The sequence below is a fragment of the Halichoerus grypus genome, chromosome 12, assembly GCF_964656455.1.
Source record: "Halichoerus grypus chromosome 12, mHalGry1.hap1.1, whole genome shotgun sequence".
NCBI lineage: Eukaryota > Metazoa > Chordata > Mammalia > Carnivora > Phocidae > Halichoerus > Halichoerus grypus.
In genome coordinates this window covers 78,586,583-78,612,112 of record NC_135723.1, presented here as the reverse complement: position 1 = coordinate 78,612,112, position 25,530 = coordinate 78,586,583, and the positions used below count along the sequence as shown (strand labels likewise).

The 25,530-nt window shown below is 37.4% G+C and overlaps 1 protein-coding gene across 17 annotated transcripts in view; it reads left to right on the top strand.

Annotated features, from left to right (window-relative positions):
• CADPS2 (calcium dependent secretion activator 2) overlaps nt 1-25,530 on the top strand; it is a 518,420-nt gene that overhangs the window by 474,814 nt on the left and 18,076 nt on the right. For 10 of the 17 annotated variants that reach the window (XM_078059524.1, XM_078059520.1, XM_078059523.1 and 7 more), the window contains 3 exons: nt 4,062-4,145; nt 4,564-4,596; nt 18,157-18,264. In XM_078059524.1, the coding sequence (XP_077915650.1) occupies nt 4,062-4,145; nt 4,564-4,596; nt 18,157-18,264 (225 nt within the window). Of the gene's footprint in view, nt 1-4,061; nt 4,146-4,563; nt 4,597-18,156; nt 18,265-19,105; nt 19,427-25,530 lie in introns of those variants that run through there. The other 7 variants (XM_078059512.1, XM_078059514.1, XM_078059508.1 and 4 more) reach the window with 1 other exon arrangement.

Below are 25,530 nucleotides of genomic sequence, written 5' to 3'. Positions count from 1 at the left end.
AGAAAATCTAGAAAGACCTTTTAGGAGTCAGTGGAACAAAAGTTCAAAGAAGTGGATTCACAGTTGGAGAAAAGAGGATGAGGAAGGGACAATTGCATTGTATCATAACATTAACATTTTGATTCAGGGAAGGAAACCTGGTTTTTTCCAGTCCATGGTATTCTAGTTCCATGTGGATTTTTAACAATACTAGCTAGTCCTGATCTTACCAAATAAACATAAAACATCTGCTAATAAAATAGTTATCTCCAGCACCATTAACCCTTCCCCCCTCCCAAAAAAGAAAAAAAGGGAAGGAAGGGAAAGAACTTAGTTTTTCATGATCAGTCTTACTTGGATGAATCTCTTCTCTGTGGAAGATGTTATAACTTGCAGTGTAAATGATGCAAATATCCCTTATTTACTTCGTGAAGTGTCACAGCTGAAAAAGCAGGAACTGTGTTTTGAACCCACCAATCTACAGCTGGAATCCTCCCAATAACGTTTTAGAATTTGTGGTCTACTTTCCATACATGTGGGAAATGAATCTTATACCCTGTTAAAATTCAACAGGAAATTGAAAGCGCCATGCCTTGTGGCATACTGCATGTTTCATTCGACTAGTCATTTCAAAGTGCTTTTCATCTTTAATTTCCTTGAGAGTGTGCATAGTGAGGTAAAGTTGGTAATTACCCAGACAGACTTTAGGTGTTAAATATTATTCAAACAAACCCAGTAAATGGCATCTACAATAAAGAGTAGGGAAACAAAGAGATTACAGTGTTTCATTCCAACCCGACACCCTCAGGAGAACAGAGAGCACAAGGCAAACCCCTAAGTATTTATATACTCCCTGAGCTGTACTGAGAAAGTTCACAGGAAGCAGTTAAAGACACAGCAACTAAACCCAGCGTTTAACTGGATATCTTTGGAATCTTGCTGTTTTGTGCAATTAACGGCCAGATGGAAAATATATCATTATTAGTCAATCTTGATTTTTAATAGTTTGGTTTTTAAGGCCACTCTTCTAATCCATGTGCCTTGGAGAAATCTCACAAAAACAGCTTTCCTGTAGGAACTGTGTGGCTCAGCTGGTTGATCCCGGTGGTGCAGACACTGTTCACCGCCATGGAAGCACAGAGTCCCTGCTGTATCATGCCCCCCAGGGACCATTTGGGGTGGGGAGGAACTCAAAGAGAGGCTCTCTGCTATTGTTAAAATGGAGGCAAAGAATGTTGTAACACAGATGCAGCAGCCCAGTCCTCGTGTAGGATTTAACAGATACGACCCGGTGCTGCTTGGTACCCTCAAAAGAAGGTGAGCCAGACAGGCTGTCAGCGGCTGCAGTGGGGAACCTGGTGCCCTAAAACCATCCACCAAGAGTTGCTTCCCCAAGTGTCATTTTCTCCCCTCCATGCTGCCGTCCGGAAGCTAGCTCAGCTCTTGTACCACCTGGGAGCTTACGGACATCATCCGGTTAGAGGTCATGCTTTCCCTCCTCGCGTTTCAGTTACACTGTTTACCCATCTCTACTGGCCCTTAAAACGTTCTGCATGTCAGGACCAGTAGTATACATGTCTGTCTCTCCCACTAGTTTGTGTGTTCCTGGAAGGAAAGAAAGGAAGGGTCGAAGATTCATACTGTCTCTTTCCCACATTAGGGGCTCAATAATAACAAAATGACATTTACCGACTGAGTGCTGGTATGTTGGGCACATGACTTATTTAATGCTTACAACTGTGTACCCCTAATGGTAAAGAACATGAGCTTTGGAGCCAGACCACCTGTGTTCAAAGCGTCCTTCCCATGCTGTCAACCAAACACCCTTGAAACAGGTGGGATTTTAACGCAGGTCTCATTTACATCCTCAACTCTGTTCTACCTCAGTAGGTATCTTTTAATTGAATTAGACCCACTGGCCAATAACCAAACTCATTATTACTCCTTAGCACTAAACAGTCCTAAGGCTACCCCACTAACTTGTGACTTAAATGTACATAGGTTTTTAGACCTATGTAATGGATAGTGATTTAGGTAATCATATCAATAATATTAATTCTTTACATTTCTTTAGTATTTTGCTGTTTTCACAGTCCTTTCACGTAAATCATCTCAACTGGTCTTCACTGATCCTTGTGAGATGGACAGGATGGATGGCTGTCATTTTCCCCCTTCGAGTGATGAGTATGCTAAAGCTAGAGAAGCTCAAGGCTTGACCATTGCCCTATAGCCAGAGATTGTGAGGGCTACAATTGAACTAAGATCTTCTAAATCCATGCACAGGGTTCTTGCCTCTACCTTGCCTTGTCCCTCAGCACCACTTACGTGCGTACGCATATACTCACTTGAGGGCTCCAAGAACCAAGTGCCAGAGCCTTCACTGGCTCAGGTAGTCTGGTAACCATAGCAATTGTCACTCTCCTCATGGCAGATGAGATCACCCAGCATGCACTGGCTCTCAAGATTTGAGTTAGAAGAGATGAGGCATTTCCTACAGAGGGCCATTAAGTTTGGAATTCCCTTCTCCTGGTCTGACATAGCCCTGGAGTATTGGTCTTCTGGGTCTTTGCAAACCACATCAAGTTGAGTTAGCCAGCTGTGATTGGTAAGAAATCCTAATGGGCAGGAAGAAAGTGCTAAATTGACTTTTAGTTGTGAGCAATTTGTAATTTTGTGGTTTTTGTTGTTTGTATCCCTTAGGATAATTAACGAGCCATACATAATTTTCATTCTTTAGAAATACGATTTTAGTCAGCAGTTTGCATGATTTTGTTTCTGTGTTCTTACATCATGTCGCACATGATGTGATGGAGAAACCTATGGGGAAGTTTTTGTTTCTTTTGCATAAACTATTTTGCAGTAATTGACCAGCCATAGAGAAAAGATTATCTCCTGTGCATGCTCAGTGAGTTCTCTGGTCACCAGAGACCAATAAGCTGTGTCCCTAGAACTATTATCACTTTGTTGAAGAAGCTGCTATGTGAACAAAAACTAGCCTTCGTTGATTTCCCTTTTCGTATTTAAAAAACCTTGTCAGTATTTCCCCTTTGGGAGTATATAATTTGTCAATAGTGCATATTATTTTAGTTCTAAAGAGGAAAGATGCATGGCAGTAAATTCCTACTAATTTCTTATCTTAGTGCCAGATCTTAATGTTTCCACTCAATGAAATATAATTCCCCACGTTTAATCATATTATGGTATACATGTCTTAAATTTAACTTCAGAGAAATATAAAATTGTAGAAATGTAAAACACTTGGGATGCATTTTAATTCCACACCACCCACAGTGCATGCACACGTGTACACACACACACACACACACACACACACACACACACAATTTAACTGCTAGAAGAACTGATGGGTGCAGTGGTTGGCCGAGCCCACATAGTAGTCAGTGTGGAATCAGGAGCTTATATTAAGCTCAATCTAGTGCTCTTTCCTTCGTAGCCTGCAGAGTGTTTATCTGTTTTAGCTCTCCAACTGCTTTGTAAGCTTCTGAAAGCAGATTTGGTCCTTGTATGTCCTCATTAAGCTGCTTGGTCAATGCCTGTTAACCAATGTCGGACTTCGTTCCCGTGTTACGGGAGCCTCAAATGTTACACATTCCTTCCATTATCTGGTCATTTTGATTCAGCCTCTTCTGTAGACAGAAAAAGTTGGGGAACGGTCAAGTGATCTATGGTAGAAAGGAATCTGATTACACTTGACCATCATTGCTTCTAAACATCTCTCCTGAAGTTGAAAATTGTTTTAAGGAATAGTCTCAGGAATTTCAAGTTATTTATCAGTGGTTAAAATTATCTCACATGTTTGGTGACCAGGCTGCTATTACATGTTATTCTTTTATCTTAAAAAACAAAACAAAACAAAACACTTTGTGTATTATTTCCAGCAATAGAAAAGGACCTTAGAGCTCATCTTCAAAATGGAAGAGTAAACATTACATTACAAGTCAGCCCCTTAACTGTCAGTTTATTCATTGTGGACTTTTGTGCTGTGGGAGAAGTTGGTCCAGAAATTATTTGCCCTGTTATTAATTTGTAATATTCTAAATACTCACTATAAACGATTACAGTTTGTTTCAGTATTGGAAGGGGTGTTATCTAAGCTGTCAAGATATGATGAAGGCACTTTCTTTTCATCCATTCTGTCATTCACTGTAAGTATTTGAATGAGTTCTCTTCTGCTGTCTTTTGGCTGTTGTTGTAGTACTTATCCAACAGTTAAGAAAATAATTCTCATAATTATCTCTTTTCCACTTTTCCACTATATATAATAGATATAATAATATCTATTATAAATTGATAATTTTTCTTTTTTCATCATGATAAATGTACTCTTTAATCTGCATCCCCTACTCCCCCCATTCCCCCACCCACCTCCCCTCTGGTAACCATCCGTTTGTTCCCTGTAGTTAAGAGTATAAATGGATATTTTAAGGCACTTTCTTTTCATCCATTCTGTCATTCACTGTAAGTATTTGAATGAGTTCTCTTCTGCTGTCTTTTGGCTGTTGTCATAGTACTTACCCAACAGTTAAGAAAATAATTCTCATAATTATCTCTTTTCCACTTAAGGTGAAAGCAGCTGCAAAATATGTCGATGTTCCAGTAAGTATTTTTATTTGCTTTTAAAAACTCTGTGTGTGTGTGTATAATTCTTTTTAAAATAATTATGGTTTTATTTCAAATCTTTAAAGCATTGAGTGTCATTCCCTCAGGGAGCAGTTTATTTTCCTTAAGCAAGTGCTAACCCTCATAAGAAGGCTTGACGTTTGATTATTTCAGTGTACTTTTTCCATTTTAACTTGGGAACTTTTATGGAGGTCAAGTCATTACGAGAACATGTCAGCTCAGTTGCAGAGGGTCGTTCTAATACTCTAGGACCGGGTAGTGAATGCCTCATACTATTTATAGAAAAATGCTCACTCTCTCTTCCCTTTGTATGGAAGCTGTAACAGGTTTCTTATAGGAGTTAAAGTGACAATAAAGATGAACCAGTTAAAGAACTAGTTTTCTAAATACAAAAGTGTTATAAATCAATATTCACCTATTTTAGCATTTCGTGTTTTGCACAATGCTTGGGAAATAATTCGTAACCTGTAAATCTGTTCAAAGATTAGGATACCATGAGCTACAATTATAGAAAATTCACATGATAAATATAATCAACAAGTTAGTGCAGCATTTTTAAATTGATAATCCTAACAAATTACTTTTTGCCTTCATCCTATTATCACATAAGTGAACAAGGCCTAATACGTTCTGTTTAATCATATATCTTGGCATGTGTATCACTTTTCAAAGAATTTGAGCACAATGAAAATAAAACTTACAAATTAAAACTATAACATAAGTCATCTCATCTTTGCTTAAGATTGTGCTTGGCTAGCATCCCATCTAGATTGTCATCATGAATGTCAGTGGTTTAAGGACTGGCAAACTGTGTAGCAGTTGTAGATAGCTCTTACTTTTAAAATGCAGAACCAAATTTTATACTATGGACTAAATAGTCCCCAGATTTATTACTTCCATAATTATTATAGATTGATAATTTTTCTTTTTTCATCATGATAAATGTACTCTTTAATCTGCATCCCCTACTTCCCCCATCCCCCCACCCACCTCCCCTCTGGTAACCATCCGTTTGTTCCCTGTAGTTAAGAGTATAAATGGATATTTTAAGTGACAAGGCCATGGACTTTCCTGCCTTTGCATAAGGTTTCTTTGGAACAAGGCTTTTTTATTTCACAAATGATTCCCAAAGAATTTTTTGTATACTCCTTGTCTTGTGCCTCGAATCAGAAAATCAGCACTGGGCAATAAGCAGAAATAATCACAGGTGTAGGGTCTTGCAAAATGACAGCACAAAAGAGAGAAAGGGAAAATTAAGGAGAGTTTATATTTCCTATCTTAAAAAGAAAGAGACAAATCATCATAGGAACACATGAAATTCACTTGAATTCCTAACATATTTTATAATACAACTTTGTTTTTATTTTGAAATACAAGTGGAATGGGACACCATAAATATTTCTGTTCTTAGGGCTTTTGAAGTTTTTGGGTTTTTTTTAAGATTTTTTTAATCTATTTTTTTTAGAGAGAGCACGAGTGGGAGGGGCAGAGGGAGAGGGGGAGAGAATCTCAAGCAGACTCCACACTGAGTGGAGAAGCCTAACTCGGGGCTCAATCTCCTGACCCCTGAGATTATTACCTGAGCCAAAACCAAGAGTTGGATGTTTAACCAACTGCACCACCCAGGCGCCCCAGGGATTTTGAAGTTCTTAATTTGACCGTGTACTAGATCTGTTAGGCCTTATTATAGAGCTTCAGAGTTGATAGATATAGAAGGTAGTTCATTCATTCTCCTTCTCAATGCAGAAACTGCCTCTTCTGATATCCTTCACAAAGATTCATTCAGGCTCTTTTAATTTTCTCAGTGATTGCAGGCTTACCATGAGGCAGCCTCCTCTTATGTGTAATGAGTTGAAATTCTGTACCTCTGTGAATTCTACCTCGGTTCTAATCCCTCTTCTGCATGATAGCCCTTCAAATATTTGATAATAATTAATCATGCCTCCTCTTCCCAAAGGATGTGGTGGCTATCCAAAGGGATATATTGTCTGAGGAATTCTTATTTTCTATATTAGACATCTTTAATTTCTTCACTGAACTCACTAATTAAATATTTATTTAAACACTAAGTGCTGGGTCCCGGGCTTAACATGATGAAACTATACATTGACTGCCCACAAGCCATTCAGTGTCTAGGATGAAAGAGACAGAAATAGACATACATTAAAACCACTATAGCAACTGTACCAAGCTCTTTATCATGCCAGTCACTCTTCACTCTCCAAATGGGTTCAGCTTACCAGTGTCATTATTAAATCATGTAGCCCCACTGCCCCAGCAGAGTACACTAAACCATAGACATGGTCTGGTCATGGCAGATTACTAAGGGAGGAGTTTCTCCCTCAGATCTGGACATTATGCCTCTCTTACTGATGCCTGTGAATATTAACTTCAACAGCCAGAAGTTGCTGTTGACTGTTAACTGTTTTTTATGCTAAAACCCCAGCAAATATGCCTCTCTAAAGCAGTCTTTTAAGGAGAACCTCATGAAGAAAAAGAACACTGGTTTGTCTTTCACAAAAACTAACTCAAAACTGATCAAAAACCTACCAGTAAAATGCAAATGATAAAACTTCTAGAAGAAAACATAGGAGGAAATATATGTGGTCTGGGGTTTGGTGATGAGGTTTTAGGTACAACACCAAAAACATCCATGAAAAACTATGTAAATTGGACTTAATAATTAACTACTCTGCACTGTTAAGAGAATGAAAAGAGAAGCCAGAGACATATTTGGTAAAAAACTTGTATCTAACAAATACAGTGGCCTGAAGGGGCACATGTACCCCGAAGTTTATAGCAGCAATGTCCACAATAGCCAAACTATGGAAAGAGCCCAGATGTCCATCAACAGATGATGAATGGTTAAAGAAGATGTGGTGTATATATATACAATGGAATATTACGCAGCCATCAAAAAATGAAATCTTGCCATTTGCAACGACGTGGATGGAACTAGAGGGTATTATGCTAAGTGAAATAAGTCAATCAGAGAAAGACAAGTATCATATGATCTCACGGATATGAGGAATTTGAGAAACAAAACAGGATCATAGGGGAAGGGAAGGAAAAATGAAACAAGACGAAACCAGAGAGGGAGACAAACCATAAGAGACGCTTAATCTCAGGAAACAAACTGAGGGTTGCTGGAGTGGAGGGGGGTGGGAGGGATGGGGTGGCTGAGTGATGGACAATGGGGAGGGTAAGTACTATGGTGAGTGCTATGAATTGTGTAAGACTGATGAATCACAGACCTGTACCCCTGAAACAAATAATACATTATGTGTTAATAAAAAAACTAAAAAAAAGAACTTGTATCTAAAATGAACAGAGAACTCTTAATACTCAACAGTAAAAAAACAACTCAATTTGAAAAATGGCAAATAATCAGAATAGACACTATAACAAAGACATACAGCTATCAAATAAACATATGAAAAGATGCTAATGCCATTTGTTGTTAGGGAAATACAAGTTAAAACAGTGAGGTACCCCTACATACCTATTAGTGTGGCTAAAATTTAAATTTAAAAAAATTGACAATAGCAAGATGTTGACAAGGGACTCTCATTCATTGCTCGTGCAAATGTAATATGGTACAGCCACTTTGGAAGACTGGCAGTTTGTTACAAAGCTAAACAATCTTACCATGCAACCCACCAATTGCACTTCTAGGTATTTATCCAACTGATTTGAAAATGTACATCCACATCAAAACCTGCACACAAATATTCCTACCAAACTTATTCATAATCGCCAAAAATTGGAAGCAACCAAAATATCCTTCAATAGATGAATGAGACAATTGGAATAGTATCCAGAAAGAAAAAAAAAAAAAGGAAAGAAAAAAGAAAAAGAAATTAGCTAACAGGCCACACAAAGATATAGATGAATCTTAAAGGCCTATTGCCAAGTGAAGGAAGCCAGTCTGAGAAGGCTACATACTACATGATTCCATTTATATCACCTTCTAGTACAGGCAGAACTATAAAGATTATAAAACAGATTAGCGGTTGCCATTAGTTCAAGGTCAGTGAAGCAACTAGGTGAAGCCCAGGAAACTTTTAGGAGCAGTGAAGCTATTCTGCGTGACACTGTAATGGTTACATGATATTATGTATTTGTACCTAACTTTACTGGGGTGCCTGGGTGGCTCAGTCGTTAAGCATCTGCCTTCAGCTCAGGTCATGATCCCGGGGTCCTGGGATCGAGTCCCGCATCGGGCTCCCTGCGCAGGGTGAAGCCTGCTTCTCCCTCTCCCACTCCCCCTGCTAGTGTTCCCTCTCTCACTGTGTCTCTCTCTGTCAAATAAATAAAATCTTTAAAAAAAAAAAAAAAAACTTACAGCAAAGATTGAACCTGAACATGGGCAAATTTTTAAAAGATCAATTAGGATATCATGGAATCCCATGACGGAAAAGAGATTGTGATTTTTTAAAAATCTAATTCTATTGCAAATATGTGGAATAACCTCACTGAAAAAGATGGAGGAAAAAGTGCTGATTTGAGTGACTTTGGAAATGACTGGAGTCTGTAATAATAAAGGAGAAAGGAACTGTACATAAGCATGGTGGTCTAGTTGATAAAGTGTTTCCCCACAGGCTAACAAGTCAGAAACCACTGTGCCTATCCACTGGAAGTGAACGATTAAGTACAGGGACAGTGTTTGGTGAAAGCCAAGTTTCTCACTGTTGGAGTAAGAGGCTGGAGACAAGGAGGAGGCTGGAATGGTCTTTGTGGTAATTGATTAGAGTTGGAGACATTAGTGTGAACTTGTCTTGAGCTTAACATAGAGCCGGTTACGTGTGCAAATATTTATATATGCATATATTTCCTTGGCTTGTTAACTGAAAGAACCCAGAGCAACGATACCCCAGTAACAACCACCACACCTAGTGCCCAGCCCTTAGTATCTGATCTCACGTAAAGTGAACCAGGACTCTTTGGAGAAATGGCAGATACTAGGTCTGGGGCAGCAAATATATAAGATGAGCTTGGAGCATCTTATAGTGACAGAAAGTAAGGAAGTGTTTAAAAAAAAAAAAAAAACCCACAATGATAGGGGATATGTTAAAGAGATACAGGATGCATCTAAAAGAGCTCCCAATGGCCTGAGCTAGGATCATTTGAGCAAGTAAGTAAGTTAGGTAGTATTAGATTATAATCCAAAGTATAAAATAAACATCCATTAGTCCACACTCATACAAGTAAATGTTTGAGCAAACAAATGGCGACAAAGATAAATCTCCCTTACAGAAGACTTCCCAATAATTAGTGTAGCTATTTTAGTCACAAGGGGACAGCTTAACTCCCCACAACTTAAGGTTGTGCATCGTGACTTCCTATGAAAAGTATAATATGAGAAGGAGGGAGAGATGGGGGTAGGGGGTGTGATAGATTTATTATCGAAACACCTGACAAATACTACCTCAGCCAATTGATTGAGGTCAACAGCAAGAATGATAAATTACGTTGATAGTATTTCCTCTTAATACTCTGTGGTCTTCCTCCAAAAAACCTGTAACTCCAGTATGATAATGATAGGTATTGCTCCTTTGTCTACAGTATTTTTTTCTAGTTCTTCAATTTCTCATCATCTTGTAGCTGACATTTTTGGACTCTGCTGTCTCTTGCATGGAACAGGACAGACATTAAGAATTTACAGAATGATAAAATGTCACAGCAGGACTCCTGCAGTTTCTGTAACATACCCATTTTATAGATGACTAAATTATAGGTCGAGTTAGTAATGGGGCATGTTGGGGGGTGGGGAGTGTGTGTACAATGCCTATTGAAAATTGTCTTAACATTAGCACACACACTGCATATGACCTCTGTGCTAGACAGTGAGGTGACACAGCTAAAGAGACCTGGAGGACATGATAAGGATGACTGTGACTGAGAACAAGGAGGAAGCAAAGGAGAAACGCTCCATTGATTTGCTTCATAGTGCTGATGCCCGAGCGTGGTTGTCTGTCCTGAGAAATGGAGATTATTTTTCTCTTGTCTTCATTAATGATTCTTTTTTTTTTTAGGATTTTATTTATTTGAGAGAGTGAGCAAGTGTGAGAGAGAGAGCACAAGCAGAGAGAGAGGGAGAAGCAGACTCCCTGCTGAGTAGAGAGCCCGATGTGGGGCTCGATCCCAGGACCCTGAGATCATGACCTGAGCTGAAGGCAGTCGTTTAACTGACTGAGCCACCCAGGCACCCCAATAATTCTTTCAAATGCTCTCTCTTCTTTTTGACACAGCCAAAGATGTCTAATCTCCCGACTCCCCAAAGTGTGGCTTAAATTCAGCTCTATACTGTACAGACTTTCTGTGGAGTCCAAGATTTAGTTCAAATCCCACCCTTTGCATCCTATTAGCTGTCTGACTCATGGGCTTCCATTTTCCCACCTGTGCACCGAGGATAATGGATAATTCCTGTGCTGTCTCCCTCACTAGGTTCTCAGGAGCTTCAACAGGCATATTAATATAAAAGTTCGTGGTAATTATTTCTATTGAAATAAATGGGATTGTTTTTGCTTCTACATGGAATGATGCTTGCTGTTCTCATACGTTCTGCATTACCCATTCCTTGCTTCAGAACATGACTGTTTTCCAAAAGAAAAATCATTTGCCTTCCACAGAGTAAAAAAAAAAAATCAGATTGTTTTTCATTTATTTTTGAAATATTAAGCACCTTGCAATGGTGACTTTTATTTTTTTATTTTTTAAGATTTATTTCAGTGAGAAAGAGAGAACGTGCGGGGCGGAGGGGAGGATAAGGGATTGAGAAACCCAAGCAGACTCCACGCCTAGTGCACTCCACGTGGGGGCTAGATCTCACCCCAGAGATCAGACCCCAGCCAAAACCAAGAGTTGAAGATTTAACTGACTGCACCACCCAAGTGCCTCATATCAGTGGTGACTTTTAAAGGTATAGTCACAGGACACCTGGCTGGCTACGTCGGTAGAGCATATGACTCTTGATCTTGGGGTCGTGAGCTTGAGCCTCACGTTGGGTGTAGTCATTACTTTAAAAAAATGTTAGTGCCTATTGGTTATGGCTAACAGTTGAATAAAGATTTTTTTAAATTAAAAATAAAGGTATAGTCAGTTCAGTGACAATGGTATTTTCCCTCCTTCCTTTACTTCAGATATTGTTTATTTCTTAGATAAGACCACTTGAATACTCAGTGCTTTCCATGAGAATGAGAGCCAGGCAGAACCCAGAACCCAGAGAATGGAGCACCTGCCCACTGGGACGTATTCCCCTGGAGGGAGGATACACACCAGGACCAGATTAAAGTCTTGCCATTATAGGAGCAGAGGAGGTTGCCTATTGCCGTTCCTAGATAAGCATTTTGTTTCTCTCATCTTTCTTCCTTTGTTTTTTGTTTCGTTTGTTTTGTTCTTTCTGGCTGGCTCTTCTCATATGAGGGAAATCCATGGACTGACTGCCTCCAGACTTTGACATTCGAACATCCTCAAGTCTCCTTTAAGCCAGAATCTAAAATGTTCCAAATTGCGACTGAGTAAATCAATCCCAGTCAATCTAAATTTTAAAAGCTAAATGAAATAATACCTGCAGCATTTTAATTTCACGTCTTCAGGTCCTCAGTGTACTTTCTGTGGTTGACATCATAACCGTAGCCAGACAAGGGAAAGTTTAGTGAACATTGTTATAAACTGAGAGATTGAATACCTTCATCATCATTATAATCATTATTCATGAAAATAAGAGTATAAAGGAATTATGTGCTACACATATTAGCACTTTCCTTGCATGGTAGTCCTGTATCACACCTATTCCTCCAAACTCTGAGATGTTAGTGATTCTTATTACAGATCAGAAATAGCAAGAGAAATACTAGAAGCTCATAGTGTCAAATGAGCAAGGCATAATAAGATTAAAATTGAGCCCATAAATCTCAGTTCAAAGTCAACCTGCCCCTTTGCCTTGAGTATTTCAGGCTAGTGTTTTAAACTATTTTTCAGTATCCCTTTTAGTACTTAAAAGAACCTTATCTTTGGGAGGATTTTTTTTCCCCCAGTAATACAACAAAGTGTTTGTACATACAAATGCTTAGATCTGTGAATAATAAAATACATCACCATGTAGAAGAAATAGTGTGAAGCATCCCTGTGAATTTAAGAGTGAAAACAATATGACTACATAAGGTATAAGAGTATTAATTATAGCAGATTCTGATATGATATACTCTCATAGCATTATGGTAGGAACCTGCTTTTTACTAATTACACTCACAGGGGGCAGACAGAAGACCCTTATGCAGAGCAAGAACACTAGAGTAATGGAACTCTCTCCCTTAGAAATGTGGGACCAAGGGGAACGTGCATACTTAAAACATATATTACATGTTCCATGTCTAAAAGATGTTTTCAAACAGATGTGGGCGCCATTGTCTTTAATTCAGAATTTTCTGCTTTCCAATTTGGAGTCAAAATGTATAATAGTGTTAATGGAATTTTGAATACTGCTGAATTTAATAAAGAGAAAGGTGAGTCTGGCCACTTCACTGCTTGAAAAAATAGTTTGGAGGGTTGGTTGGTTTGTTGGTTTGTTTCCTAAGAACAATGAAATTTTTTTCATTGTTTTTAAAAAAGTTAGATAAACTATTAGAAAATTTTGAAAACTTTATATCCTTGTGACGGTTTCATTGTTCACATTTCTCTCCCTCCCCCCCTCCCCCGCTTTTATGAATTATTCCTCTTCCTGGGCTTCTGTAATATTTAAGATGGGATAAATCTAGTTTGAAGGCTTTAGTTCTGTTTATTTCCTTTTGCTTTTCTATGTGAATACAATATAATTATTCTACTTTGTACAAAATTGGTAAAATACGTATTTTTACAACCTAATCATCATAGGTATACTCAAACCTATTTTTTTTAGGTTTTTGAGAATATATAATCTACTTAACCTACTGCAAATGCTTTTGAAAACTTTAAGAATGTTTTCACTCAGATGGAAAACTGTAGAAATTGCTGCATGAATGCCAAAGTAATAAAGCATGTATTACACAGTGAAAGAAAGATATGTATTGTTGTTAAAAATATGTGGGATAAGTTCTATGTTTGTAGAATTATGTCCTGCGTTCCCTGATGATCAATTACAGACTACTTCTGAATCTGCAATGCTGGCGCTGAGATAGAAATTGCTATTACAATTTCGAACTGAGGAGACCTGCAGTTGTTTTAAATCTCACAAGATTCATATGTGCAGCTTATCATAAACCAGGATAGCACAGTTCCACTCTTGATCATTTCTTCAAGGCAAGCTTTTGTAGGTTATGAGAAGTGCACTTTCAAATTAAGTCAATTATGCTGCAGCTTCTAGTTCATCTTTGAGACTGGAATAGTATATTTAAAAAATTGTCTCCTTGTTAAATAGACACCATGACAGTGTTTGCATAGTGTATTGTTAACCTCCCGTGGAAGGTTAAGCGGCTTCTTCTGCATCTAAATCCGTTGCTGTGCAAACTGACTGCAGCATTGCACGCACCTACCCGGGGATGGGGAGAGTGAAGACTTGCACCTGTGGGATTACGTGTAGCAGCAGGAAGTCAGAGCATTTGCAGCGTATAATTAACAAGGAATTTTTTTCTCTCAACAGCATTTTCATCTCACTAGGTTAACTAGTGATTAATGGCTGAAAAAAAATTGCTGGAGCCTGCACCCTTACCTAAACTTACTCACTCACTGGTGTATTCTGTTACTTCGGCAGCCAGTGTCAGGGGCACTTACCTGACCGTACTTCACTTCCTTCCACATTTATTGATTTCTTGTTGCTCAGGGGGGAAATTTTTAGATGTTTGTGTCCTTTTACTATAACTTTGTTTGCCCAATTTTGTTCTTTTTTTTAAATCAAATTAGAATTTGAGAATTCCTATTTTGATTTAGAGATTACTATCCTAATAAACAAGTTGGAGGAGTTAGTGCATGGTGAACCAAGGATCTCAGAGCTTTAAATGGGGGAATGAAAAAAAACATTGACTCTAAGTGGCATTTAATCCATAGAGTGCTTGCTACGTGGTTTTTAATTGTTCTTCTCTCCTATTCGTTAAGAAAATTATAATTACCAATACAGAAAAGACTTCTAAATATAGCTCTCTAGAACACAATATTCTTGATAAAACAAAACAAAACAAAACAAAACTCATCCAAATCGACAATTCCTGAAGCTTACCAGATGTCTGCTTTGCTAAGGCCAGTGGACATAGCAATTCGTTGTCTCTGCCAAGCAGTCACGTGCATCCCATTCATTGACACGCCAAAAAAAAAAAAACCTTAAGTGTTCAGTTTTTACTTTTTAGCAAAACTTCATTTCCTAATAAGAGACCATGGAATGTTGAAATTAAATGCATAACATGTAATAATGAAATTAGATGCAGTGACTTCCAAAGTATGTAAATTTTACTGCCATAAAACAGTCTTTGCACAAAGAAGCGCTGAACCAGTGATAATGTCTTCTATCCAAACACATTTGTACTGTAAGTAGAAACTGTTTAAAAGGAAAATTACATCTTTTTCAGCAATTTATCAGAGATAATTACCCTTCATACACTAAAAGAAGGATAAAGAACTATAATTCTAATTGGTAAATGTCACCAACTGTTGCAGTTATTCTTACTTGTGTATATTCTTTTAATGATTATAGTCTCATGCCACAGCTACATGAAAATATATTCACTAGGTGTGAAATTCCCATATGTCACAGTTTCAAGAATAGGTAAACAGCTCAAAGATAAAGAAATAATGCTAATGAGAAATATAAGAATTCAAGGTTTTGTTTTCCAGGCAAGTGGATCTTAATTTGCCAAAAGGGGAGAAAATATAATTTAAAAAAAAAAAAAAAAGATAAGCACTTAATTTTGTTGAAATGAACTTTTAAATGAGCTTGTGGCTTCACACCCTCACTCAACCAGAGATTCTTACTTCCTTAGGAAGTGTAGACGGTCTCAACCTACAGATTTCAGTATCATATCCCTTGGGTCTGCCTAAGGGAACAGCATTTAATTTTCTTTTAGGCTTAAACTGTAAAGTGTTTGTTAGCTTTAGATGTTAGAAGATAAACTCTTCCTGGATGGGGTTTCATTATGTCCAATGTTATCTTGAAAGGGATCAAAGAAACAGGACAAAAGACCTTAGAATCTATGGCAAGTGTTTAAAGTCCCTATTCCCCAGTCCTCCCAGCTATAGCTTAGTTTCCAATGAGTCTGATGGGTCAAGTGATTGACTAGATTCAATTTGTAAGCCTACTCTTCTGTCGAAAGAAATAAAAATAAGGTTGGCAGGGGGGAAAATGGTAGAGAAGGCAAGCCTCTCCTTTGCATGTTCTTTAAGTCCCAGTTTAGCCAAGCTGTGCCCAACTGCCTTGATATTATGTATATCATAGTAGTTTGTTTCCAAGCAGCTGACTGAAGCTCAGATGCTGAGCTACCTTCCTGTACACTATCCATTATACATAGAAAAGTGTTCTCTTGTCATTTTCATTCCATGGCAGTATGTTTTCTGAATGTTCTCATTTGTTGGTGTTTTGACAAAGTTTGAGAAGCATGGAGAGAAGTACTTATCTTATGGGTTAGCTGTCTTCAAGTATTAATAGTAGTAAATTTTGTGCAAATTACCCTGCCTCTTCACTGGAAAAACTGATCTATAACACCTCCCCTCTCCCCGCAAAAAAGAAGAAACAACCTAGGTTTCTCTCTTGGTTAGCCTTGTCATTTTATTTAAACTTTCAAACATTGCTTAAGAGAATTATGTAGAAAAATAGTGAAGGAATGAATTTGATTAGGTTTGAAACATACTCCCTTCATTGTTTATGGACGCTCTTCAAGGAAAGACCAGTGAAGACATTTAAGTAGTTGTTTCAAATTATAACTAATAACTAAGTTTGTTACATTGGGTCATGTTTGAAAGGATCCTTGAATTTATGTGGTATATATTTCCCTGTAGGCCAAAAATGAGAGCAGTAAGAGCTTCCTGTGATTCTCATTACCCAGAAATAACGTCATTACCAAAAAATCAAATCAGTTTTTATTAATGAGATATTCATTGCCTACACTGTGCACTACTGGTAAAGAGATGAGTAGTTTTGTCATTGTATATAAAATATACTCCCCCCACCAAAGAAAGCAGTAAGAACTTTTTGTCCTTCTTTTAAGGAGAAGTGCTACCACAACACTCAGAGGTATGCCTTGTTTTTCCTGCAGTGATGATAGTTAAATTCTCTTTCACCTCATTTCTTTGCAAGATTTACTTTAGCAAAATGAGTCTGTTGATGGAGGTTATAAGTACATTCTATGGATATGAAATGATACAAGACTGACTCATTTGGGCATCAGTTCTACCATTTTGTTATTATTAATGCCATATTCTAATCAAATGAATAACTCAGTACAGATTATGGATCAACCCCAGCGTAGATCATTCAAATGAGTACTTTTATTAACTAGTGTAGCTATTTGAAACTCAAAAAAGAACTAAAGATAAGTCCAGAAGGAAACTCTTTAGAAGCCATTCAGGTTTTTGTCCCTTCCTGGTACTGATTTTGTACACTCGACCCTATCTGCTCTAACATTACAAGACACCAGATGTTGGATAACTTTGGAAAGTTATCTAATTCACACTTTAGACTCCTCTTAGGAAATTGGTTCATCAATATTCTTACTGTATTTCTAAAATAAAATAGATCTTTGAAATAGTATTGATAAACAGGAATGAATAGAAGCAATGGATAATCCTCAAAATTTTGGTTTACATTTCAGTTTGTAATCAAATTTTTTGCCCAATATCTTCCTAATAATATTTTACTCAAATTAATAAGAAAATTTAGCTTATATGACTTGAGCACCTGGAGTAATTGAGGAAGGCAATCCAAGGAAAACTAACATTTTTGTTTTTAATATATATGGATAGCCAGCCAGAGATAGTGACAATAAATTATATTGGCAATTAGGAAATGATTATTTCAAGTGGGGACTTTTTTAAAAAATGCATTCATTTATACTTGGCATATTAACCTTTCAAGATAGCCCTTAAAGAAAAAAGATATCTAGGGGTGCCTGGGTGGCTCAGTCATTAAGCATCTGCCTTCAGCTCAGGTCATGATCCTGGGGTCCTGGGATCGAGCCCCGCGTCGGGCTCCCTGCTCCACGGGAAGCCTGCTTCTCCCTCTCCCACTCCCCCTGCTTGTGTTCCCTCTCTCGCTGTCTCTCTCTCTGTCAAATAAATAAATAAAATCTTTAAAAAAAAAAAAGAGATATCTAGTAGTTTACAACCACATGTCTCTACTCCTTTTAGTAATGATGAATAACTATGACTTCAAGTTACATACATCAATAATAAACTTTTATTTATTTTAATTACGGAATTTACTGAAGGTGCTCATTGTCGATTTTGGTCTTGAGCATATTTTACTAATGTAACTTTTGAAATGATACAGTGACTTATTTTCTAAGGTTGTGATTAAATGGTGTTTTCACAATTGAGACCTGATATTTTATTCCCCATGCTTTTCCCCCACAACAGAAACCAGGAATGGATCTGGCAGACACCTATATTATGTTTGTTCGGCAAAACCAGGATATTCTTCGAGAAAAGATCAATGAGGAAATGTATATAGAAAAGCTGTTTGATGTAAGTAACTGCCCTTGCAAGGCTTCCTGGCATCATAGAAATATGTGCAGGAAAAAATTGCATTTTGATGGTATGTTTGTAAAGCAAACTCCTTTTCTGATCCTTTTTCTTCTATGCCGCTAATGTAGTTTATAATTTTATTTCTCTGACTGTTGACAGAAGCCTTAATTGGCTTCTTTTGTACATGAAAACTGTCAGTGTTAGAATGAGAGTCTCAAAAACCTTCTAAGGTTAATTTTAACAAGCAGGATGATAACCAGTTTATCACTGTGCACAGCATCATTTCACTCGCCTTTGCTGCATTCCATAAACAGAATCATGTTGTAATGGATTTGGCTCTTCCTATAAAAGTTTTTTGAGTCAATACAATGCTCTTTAGTCAAACAAAGACCTAAGCTGCAGTAAAGGGCAAATACCTGCCACTCTACTGTTCTTGAGCATTTTTTTATCTTGATTTACAGCACTGATGCACGCTAACTATAGAACCCTGAAGTTTTATCAGGACAGAAGTCTTCATTTACCCATGGCAACTCCTAGCAATGGGGGATTGTGGTTTTAGAGAGCATGATCATTAAGTTTCATTTATCTGTAAAGGAAACTTAAGAGAGCAATCCATTTCAATCACAATTTTGTCACTCATTTGTGATTATTTAACAGTCAAGTCAAAGGAAATGGGACTTTGCTGGGATGTAACTTCACATAACTCAGCACAGTGCTGATTCTGAAATGGAATATTTGCTTTGAACTGTATGTATTTATGTGCATCTCCCCTGCATTTTAGAAATGCTTTTCTGGCAGTTTCATTTAATTATGCAAGTGACTGCAAATGTTTTCATAACAGCAATTCACGGGCTTCGTGGTGACACTCAGCTGCGGCAGGTACAGAAGGTCTTGCTGCGTCATCCTCTCTGCCATGGTCTGTTGTGTCAGTGTTCACTGTTCGTCAGGTTGGGTGGTCAAAATGAGTCTTCCCTTTCAGATTGTATGCTTCGGGCCTCTACCCAGGCTGTTTTACAATAAAAGTATCATCTGTTTTAATAAGCTAAGTGTTAATATGTGTGAAAAGAATGATTTCCTAAAAGCTTTGATGCCCTGCAGGGGTAGAAAAATTATCATCTATCCAGCTGGCTGTTTTACAAAATACTGAAACCATATTAGCAACTTCTGCTTCCATTTGGTATTGCTCTGAATTTACAAGCATATGTTTTACTTCCAGATCTCTTTTACTTTTTTTTGCTTATGTGGTAATTTTCAGAAATGTTGAACAGAATAGGAAAATCGGATTGATGTTATTCCCTTTATGTTTATTCTTGGTATAGCTGAAGCACGTATTCTGTGATGAGAAAAGGTAGACTCATCTGGAAATAGGCCATTGTACATAGGAGAGAGAGAGAGAGAGAGAGAGTGTGTGTGTGTGTGTGTGCGCATGCGTGTGTATGTGTGTGTGTTAACATCTTCAGTTTTTCGTCTTGGTGACCTATTTACTACAAAGCTTGCCATCAGTTCATAACAGAGGTAGAATTTCTTTATCAAGATATTACCTACACTAACTCCCTCCCATTCACCAAACTTTTTTCAAAGACTTTTTGTGTGACCACTAACCAATGGAGCTAACTGAAGTGGACGCAAGGAGGCCAACATTAAAATTATGTCTAGTTTGGGGGAGCGCGGCTCACTCAGTTGATAGAGCATGCAACTCTTGATCTCAGGGTTGTGAGTTCAAGCCCCATGTTGGGTGTAGAGCTTACTTAAAAAAAAACAAAAAACCACACACACATAAAATTATGTCTAGTTTAATTGTCCTGGTTAGGTATACTTTTCTTTGATACCTAAGCATCTGATGGCTAAGTTTGCTTTTGAAAGGAACGCCTGACAAGCAGTTCTGTTTTGGTTGTGAAGGTTTTGTCATTTTGCATATCCCCAGTAGAACACTGGACTTATTATTTGTAAAATAGTAATAATGTCCTTAAACATTCTAATATTTTTAAATTGCACATATTTATTACTGTAATTAAAAATAAAAAGTAGACCCTAGTTCTATTGATATGTCATCAAGAATAACATATATGAGGGGGTACTAAGAGCCCCTAATTAGCCAAGACTGAATTTGCCTCAATTATAGTTAGTAAATGAGAGGTTATCAAGTATGTGTTGAAAGGTAAAGCAGAATGTGTATCTTAAGCAACAGATCATTACTGAGAGACATTATATAATTATTGGAAATCCTCTTGGCTGGAGCTTAAAATAATATTGTTAGGTGTCAAGAAACAGTTGAAAATAATGACCCTATAAATACTGTTGGCAACCTTAGTCTATTACAGAAAAAAAAGATTGAAGAGAACGATTTTACTCAGGCATCATGACAAACTTTTGCTATTCCAATTAAAGTAAGAAGTAAATGAAAGGAAAGGAAGGAAGGAAACAGAGACTCCTAACTTCAGATGCAAAGGAAAATGTGCACACACATACGTGCCTTATGCCCTACAGTGAATCAACACTTAGTGGTTTAACCAACCCAGATAAGGGTATAGGGGATCCAGTTTCTGTCATGCAGTATGAGAGCTTCACTCCTTAAGAAGAACAGGCTTTTAACCCAAATGAGATTCGCTGAGTTTTGGAAATACCACAAATTGCAACAGTTTTATATCAAACAGTTATTCTGAAGTCACGTATTCATCCTGCCTCTGGTAGCAACACTTTAACACTTGCGTGTTTTACTAAGTAATCTTTTTTTCTGCATGATGCTCCACTCATGGAAAAAAACTATTGAAAATTCTGGCAAACTTTCCCTGAGAGTAGCAATTAGTTCTGGTGTTTCTGACCTCAAAAACTTTTTGATCAATTAAGCATCTTAATTGTTGCTGATATTTATAGTGAAATACTTTAGAGTTCTATTTAAATAACTATACCAGTGACTAAGGCCAAATAATGACCATTACCCTAGATTTGTGTCCATTGTTTTGGGATGCACCTACAAAGGAGAATGGTACCTCCTACAGTCGTCCATATACAACCAAAAGCCATCACTCAGGTCCTGAGCAGCTCACTCAGCTATTATTATTGTTCTGGCCTCCATGAAAAGTGTTTTTGCTCCTTATCTCCAAAGTCTTAAAGAGAGGGAGGATTAAAATTTGTATTATCTTCAAGGCCCTACATAGGATAATCTTAGGCTTCTACATTAAATCTTGAAATAGTAAAGCTAAACGTACCTTTGGAAGATCAAAAAAGTTAATATCAGGACAAATAACCAAGACATTCTACTTCATTCCATAAGTGGTTAAACGTCTAAAACGTTTTTTGCATAACAGAAATAATTTTTAAAAAGTCTAAACGATGGCGGATTCATGCTGTTCATAGAAGGAACTGAGTTTGTTTTAAGGTATATCCCTAATCTTCTCCAATTATCAAAATAGTAATCCCAGCCCCAGCTGTCACCACCACCATTCCCACGGCACCTCCGTGTACCAGGCAATGGGCTCGGTGCTTCACTCATATCATTTCTAACCTGCTGAGCCAGATGCCATCATCCCCATTTGTCCTTATTTTCAGGTTAAGGAATTTCCCACTCAGAGAAGATGAAGTGACTTGTTGAATGTTGAATCAGACTTTGAAATTGTGTCTCTCCAATTTCAAAGTCTATGCTATCCCTACCATACTTTAGACTTATAAAATCTGGACCAGGAATCCACAAACCTGAGTTCCATCCACAGTTCCACCATGGATTGTCAGAATGAGTTTCAAGAAGTTGTGTCACCTGCCTAAGACACAGTAGAGTTAGTACATATAAACTGAAGAAATTGGTCTAGAATTCCAGACGGTTTCTGAAATATCTTCCAGATTTTAAACCAACTAAATTAAATTCATTTTAATTTTAGCAGTGGTGACAAAAATTAGTGGGCGGTTGAATGCTTAGTCTTGCACCCCACAGTAGCAATTTCTAAGTTTTTTTGTCATGGCTGAGTGAAAGCAGGGTATCCCACCCATGAAGCAATAACAAGTGCAATAGATAAGGTAGAAAAGAGATTCTGTATTAAAAATAGCTGTGCCATATGACACTCTATGTATCTACCACAAGGGCTCTGAACCCCAAATTTAGAAAATTAATTGGAACTCATCTATTCCATATTCATGCAAAGTCTTTCTGAGCGACCAGAATATTTTAAACAGAGACCTTCTCTTCCTCTCAAATGGTCACTGTTACACATGCTGTGTTTAAAATCTACATGTTAAATTTACATTTTCGGTTTAGAAAAATATGTCTTCTCTGGATAAGAGAAATCGTAAGGAAGTTCTCCTGTAGTGAGATCATGGATTCACCCGAAGGTTTTTCTGTTTTGTATGCAATCTCTCGTACCCCAGTGTGGTTTTTTCTTATATATAAAACATAGTTGTCAGCAACCTTTCATAGTTTTTATCAAATCAAAACCATCTACAACTTGTATGATCCCAATCCAGAAGTATGACAAAGATTTTCCAATTCTTAAATTCCATTTTTAATGTCTACTGGGATGTTTCTTCCTGCACACTCAGGCCTCCGGACACACAGTGGCAGCCACTGATGCCCATGTGTCAGGAGAGAGGCTGGGCAGTCCCTTCAGGGCTTTGCATCTCTGGGTTGGACCATGGTGATGTTTCCAAAGTCAAAACTGACATCTGCAGTAATTGCCCAAGAGCACCCTCTGTGGTCATTTCATAATGTCCAAGAATATCACAGCCTGGATGGAGATAGTTAGGGGTTGACTGAAATACGTCTTATTGTCCAGGATATACACTAAACCTACCTACTTCTCTAAACCTTTGTACATTTATTGGGCATTGCCCTTCTTGAGTCCCTTTGAAACAATTTCATTTCAGCTCTCATGTTGCTGAAGACACATCAGGGTGCAGTATTTAATTGGTAAATCATGCAGATTAAACGGTCTCTCGTGTTATAAACTGATTAAATATTTAATTGTTGAAGAGTTTCATCTCAACTAGATTTTTTAAAAATATTGTTGTGATGTCTTGTAAAATTAAAAGTAATTTTTTAAATGATAGTTAATCAGTTATATTCATCTAAATAGTGTTTTATAAAGGATTAATTTCTCAGAACTTTCCTTGAAAAGAATTCTTTTCAGTAAAGAAACTCTAAATTAAACACTTTGAGTAAAATTGACCTATCTAAATGAGTTCAGTACCCATTTTAAGATATGAATATGAATTTTAAGATATGATATGAATTTTAAGATATAAAAAACTGAACCTATTACAAGAGAATATGTTTCTCAAAATAAAACTCATTTTCCATATCTGTGCTTTTGTCTCTGGACTCCCAAATGCTCAGAGTTGAGTGTAGTGTTTCACATCAGTGACCGAACTTTGTGACTCAGCCTCAGTAAGATCAACACTACTCTTCTTAACTTATTTAAAGACTCAATTTATTATCATGTTGATTTCATGAGAGTAGTTGAAATCAACAGAGCATGGGTAAGAGTGGCTGCTAGATACAACTTTCCTTTCCTTTGGGTAAATTTCTTTGTGTGTGTAATCAGCCTCTTTATTGGGAATGCAGGCTGCAGCCCAATAAAACTGAACACTTCTTTGTCTTTCTGCATTTCTTATAATTCTAGGATATTATAGGTACATTCTCTTATATGTGAATGTCGATTTAAAAATAGCAATTTTCCTCTTTTGAATCATCATTGACTTTCAAATGACTAGGAAGTTGTTACATAAACTACATAAATTAGTGTAGATTCCCATTACAGAGGATTTTCTTTTTGGTGGTGTCTCTATATTAAAAGAATTCAAATGTCAGACATTAACTGTTGGACCATTATGCCCAACCATGATTTTCCTATCAACACTCAAAATTAAAGGTTAATATCACTCTTGTGTCATAACCATTATTTTCCTTCTTCATCAGTAGAAAGGGATGGATAATATAAGTCCAGCGATGTACTAGAGGCTAGTTGAGATATGTGTTTTCTAAACATGGTGATGTTATGTACCCTGGTACCTCACTGTGTACCAAAGGGAGATAAAAAGTTTGATCTCTGTTTGTGATCTATGTTACCTTTAGCACTGTGTTATTTAGCTGCTGTGACACATTGTTTCCCTGGTGTTTTTAGTTGGTTTTTTTTTTTTTTCATTGTCTGAATTTCTGGTTTGTCTTACCTACAGTATTTGGACCCACGTTGAAATCATTTGACTTCTTTTTAGGATAATCATAGTCAAACTTGTTCCGTGGATTGCCTCGCCTGCCTCAGGAAATGCCGTACAGAGCTTGCTCCTTAACTATTTTTTTTTCCCCCTCAAAGTTTGTTTCTTTTTAAAACCTCTCCTCTCGAATTAAGCTGTCTGGTTCGTTTTTGTTAATAGTCCTTATTTTAATGTGAAGTTATTATTTGTAAGTATAAGAATTTATAAAAGGATCTACTTTTGATGTACTGTGGGTGCCAAAATAGCTCTGGCAAGTCCAGACGCAGCTTAGAGCAGCCAAAGGCCCTCATTTGAATCTAAGCTCTTGGTGAATTATAAAACCTGAGAAACTTGAGATACGCGTGCCTAATTGCCTAAAAGGAACTCAGCAAGAAAATGTAGTGTAGCGTGTTGATCTTATTTCTTTGATAATTCAAAAGAATCTTCAAGAAATATGTGGACTTCTTACTTATGTTCCTGAAATGTGATCATGAAACACAATTGTCATTTGGCCCATTCCCAGAAATACACATCTTTGCATGAGGCACCTGGACATATGTGGCAGGTCTGGTAGAATCAGCTAATTAACAACACAGGCTTAAACAGGCACCTCATCTGGCAGTGCAGTCAGTTGCCTGATGGTGCTCAGCAGGATCGGGGAGTGCTTTTTCTTTTTCTCTCCTAATGGTCTGCTGCCCACCTAATTTTGCCTTATTGTCAGTCACTACTTACCGCAGCTTGGGGCCCTCCCAGGAGGCTAAATTATTATCAAAGGATTAGGGAGATGTAGCCTTGCAGCTCTGACATTTCTGATTACTTGTCTATGCCAGAACACTAATTAGCTGTGACTAATTAAGAAAAATGTCCCTGCCATAGAAAACCATTTAAAAGAACTGAGGAGTAGAAAAGCAATTCAAAAGCTGAGCAGTGCTCAGATTTGCCGATGCTCTTTAGATTTCCACCAGAGCCTTAACTCACCTTTAATTGTGCTCAGAATTAAAAAAAAAAAAAAAAAAGGAAGAAAGAAGAAAAAAAAAAAGAAAATCTCACATGTGAACTGATCTGAGGTTTTTACTTGAAGAGGAA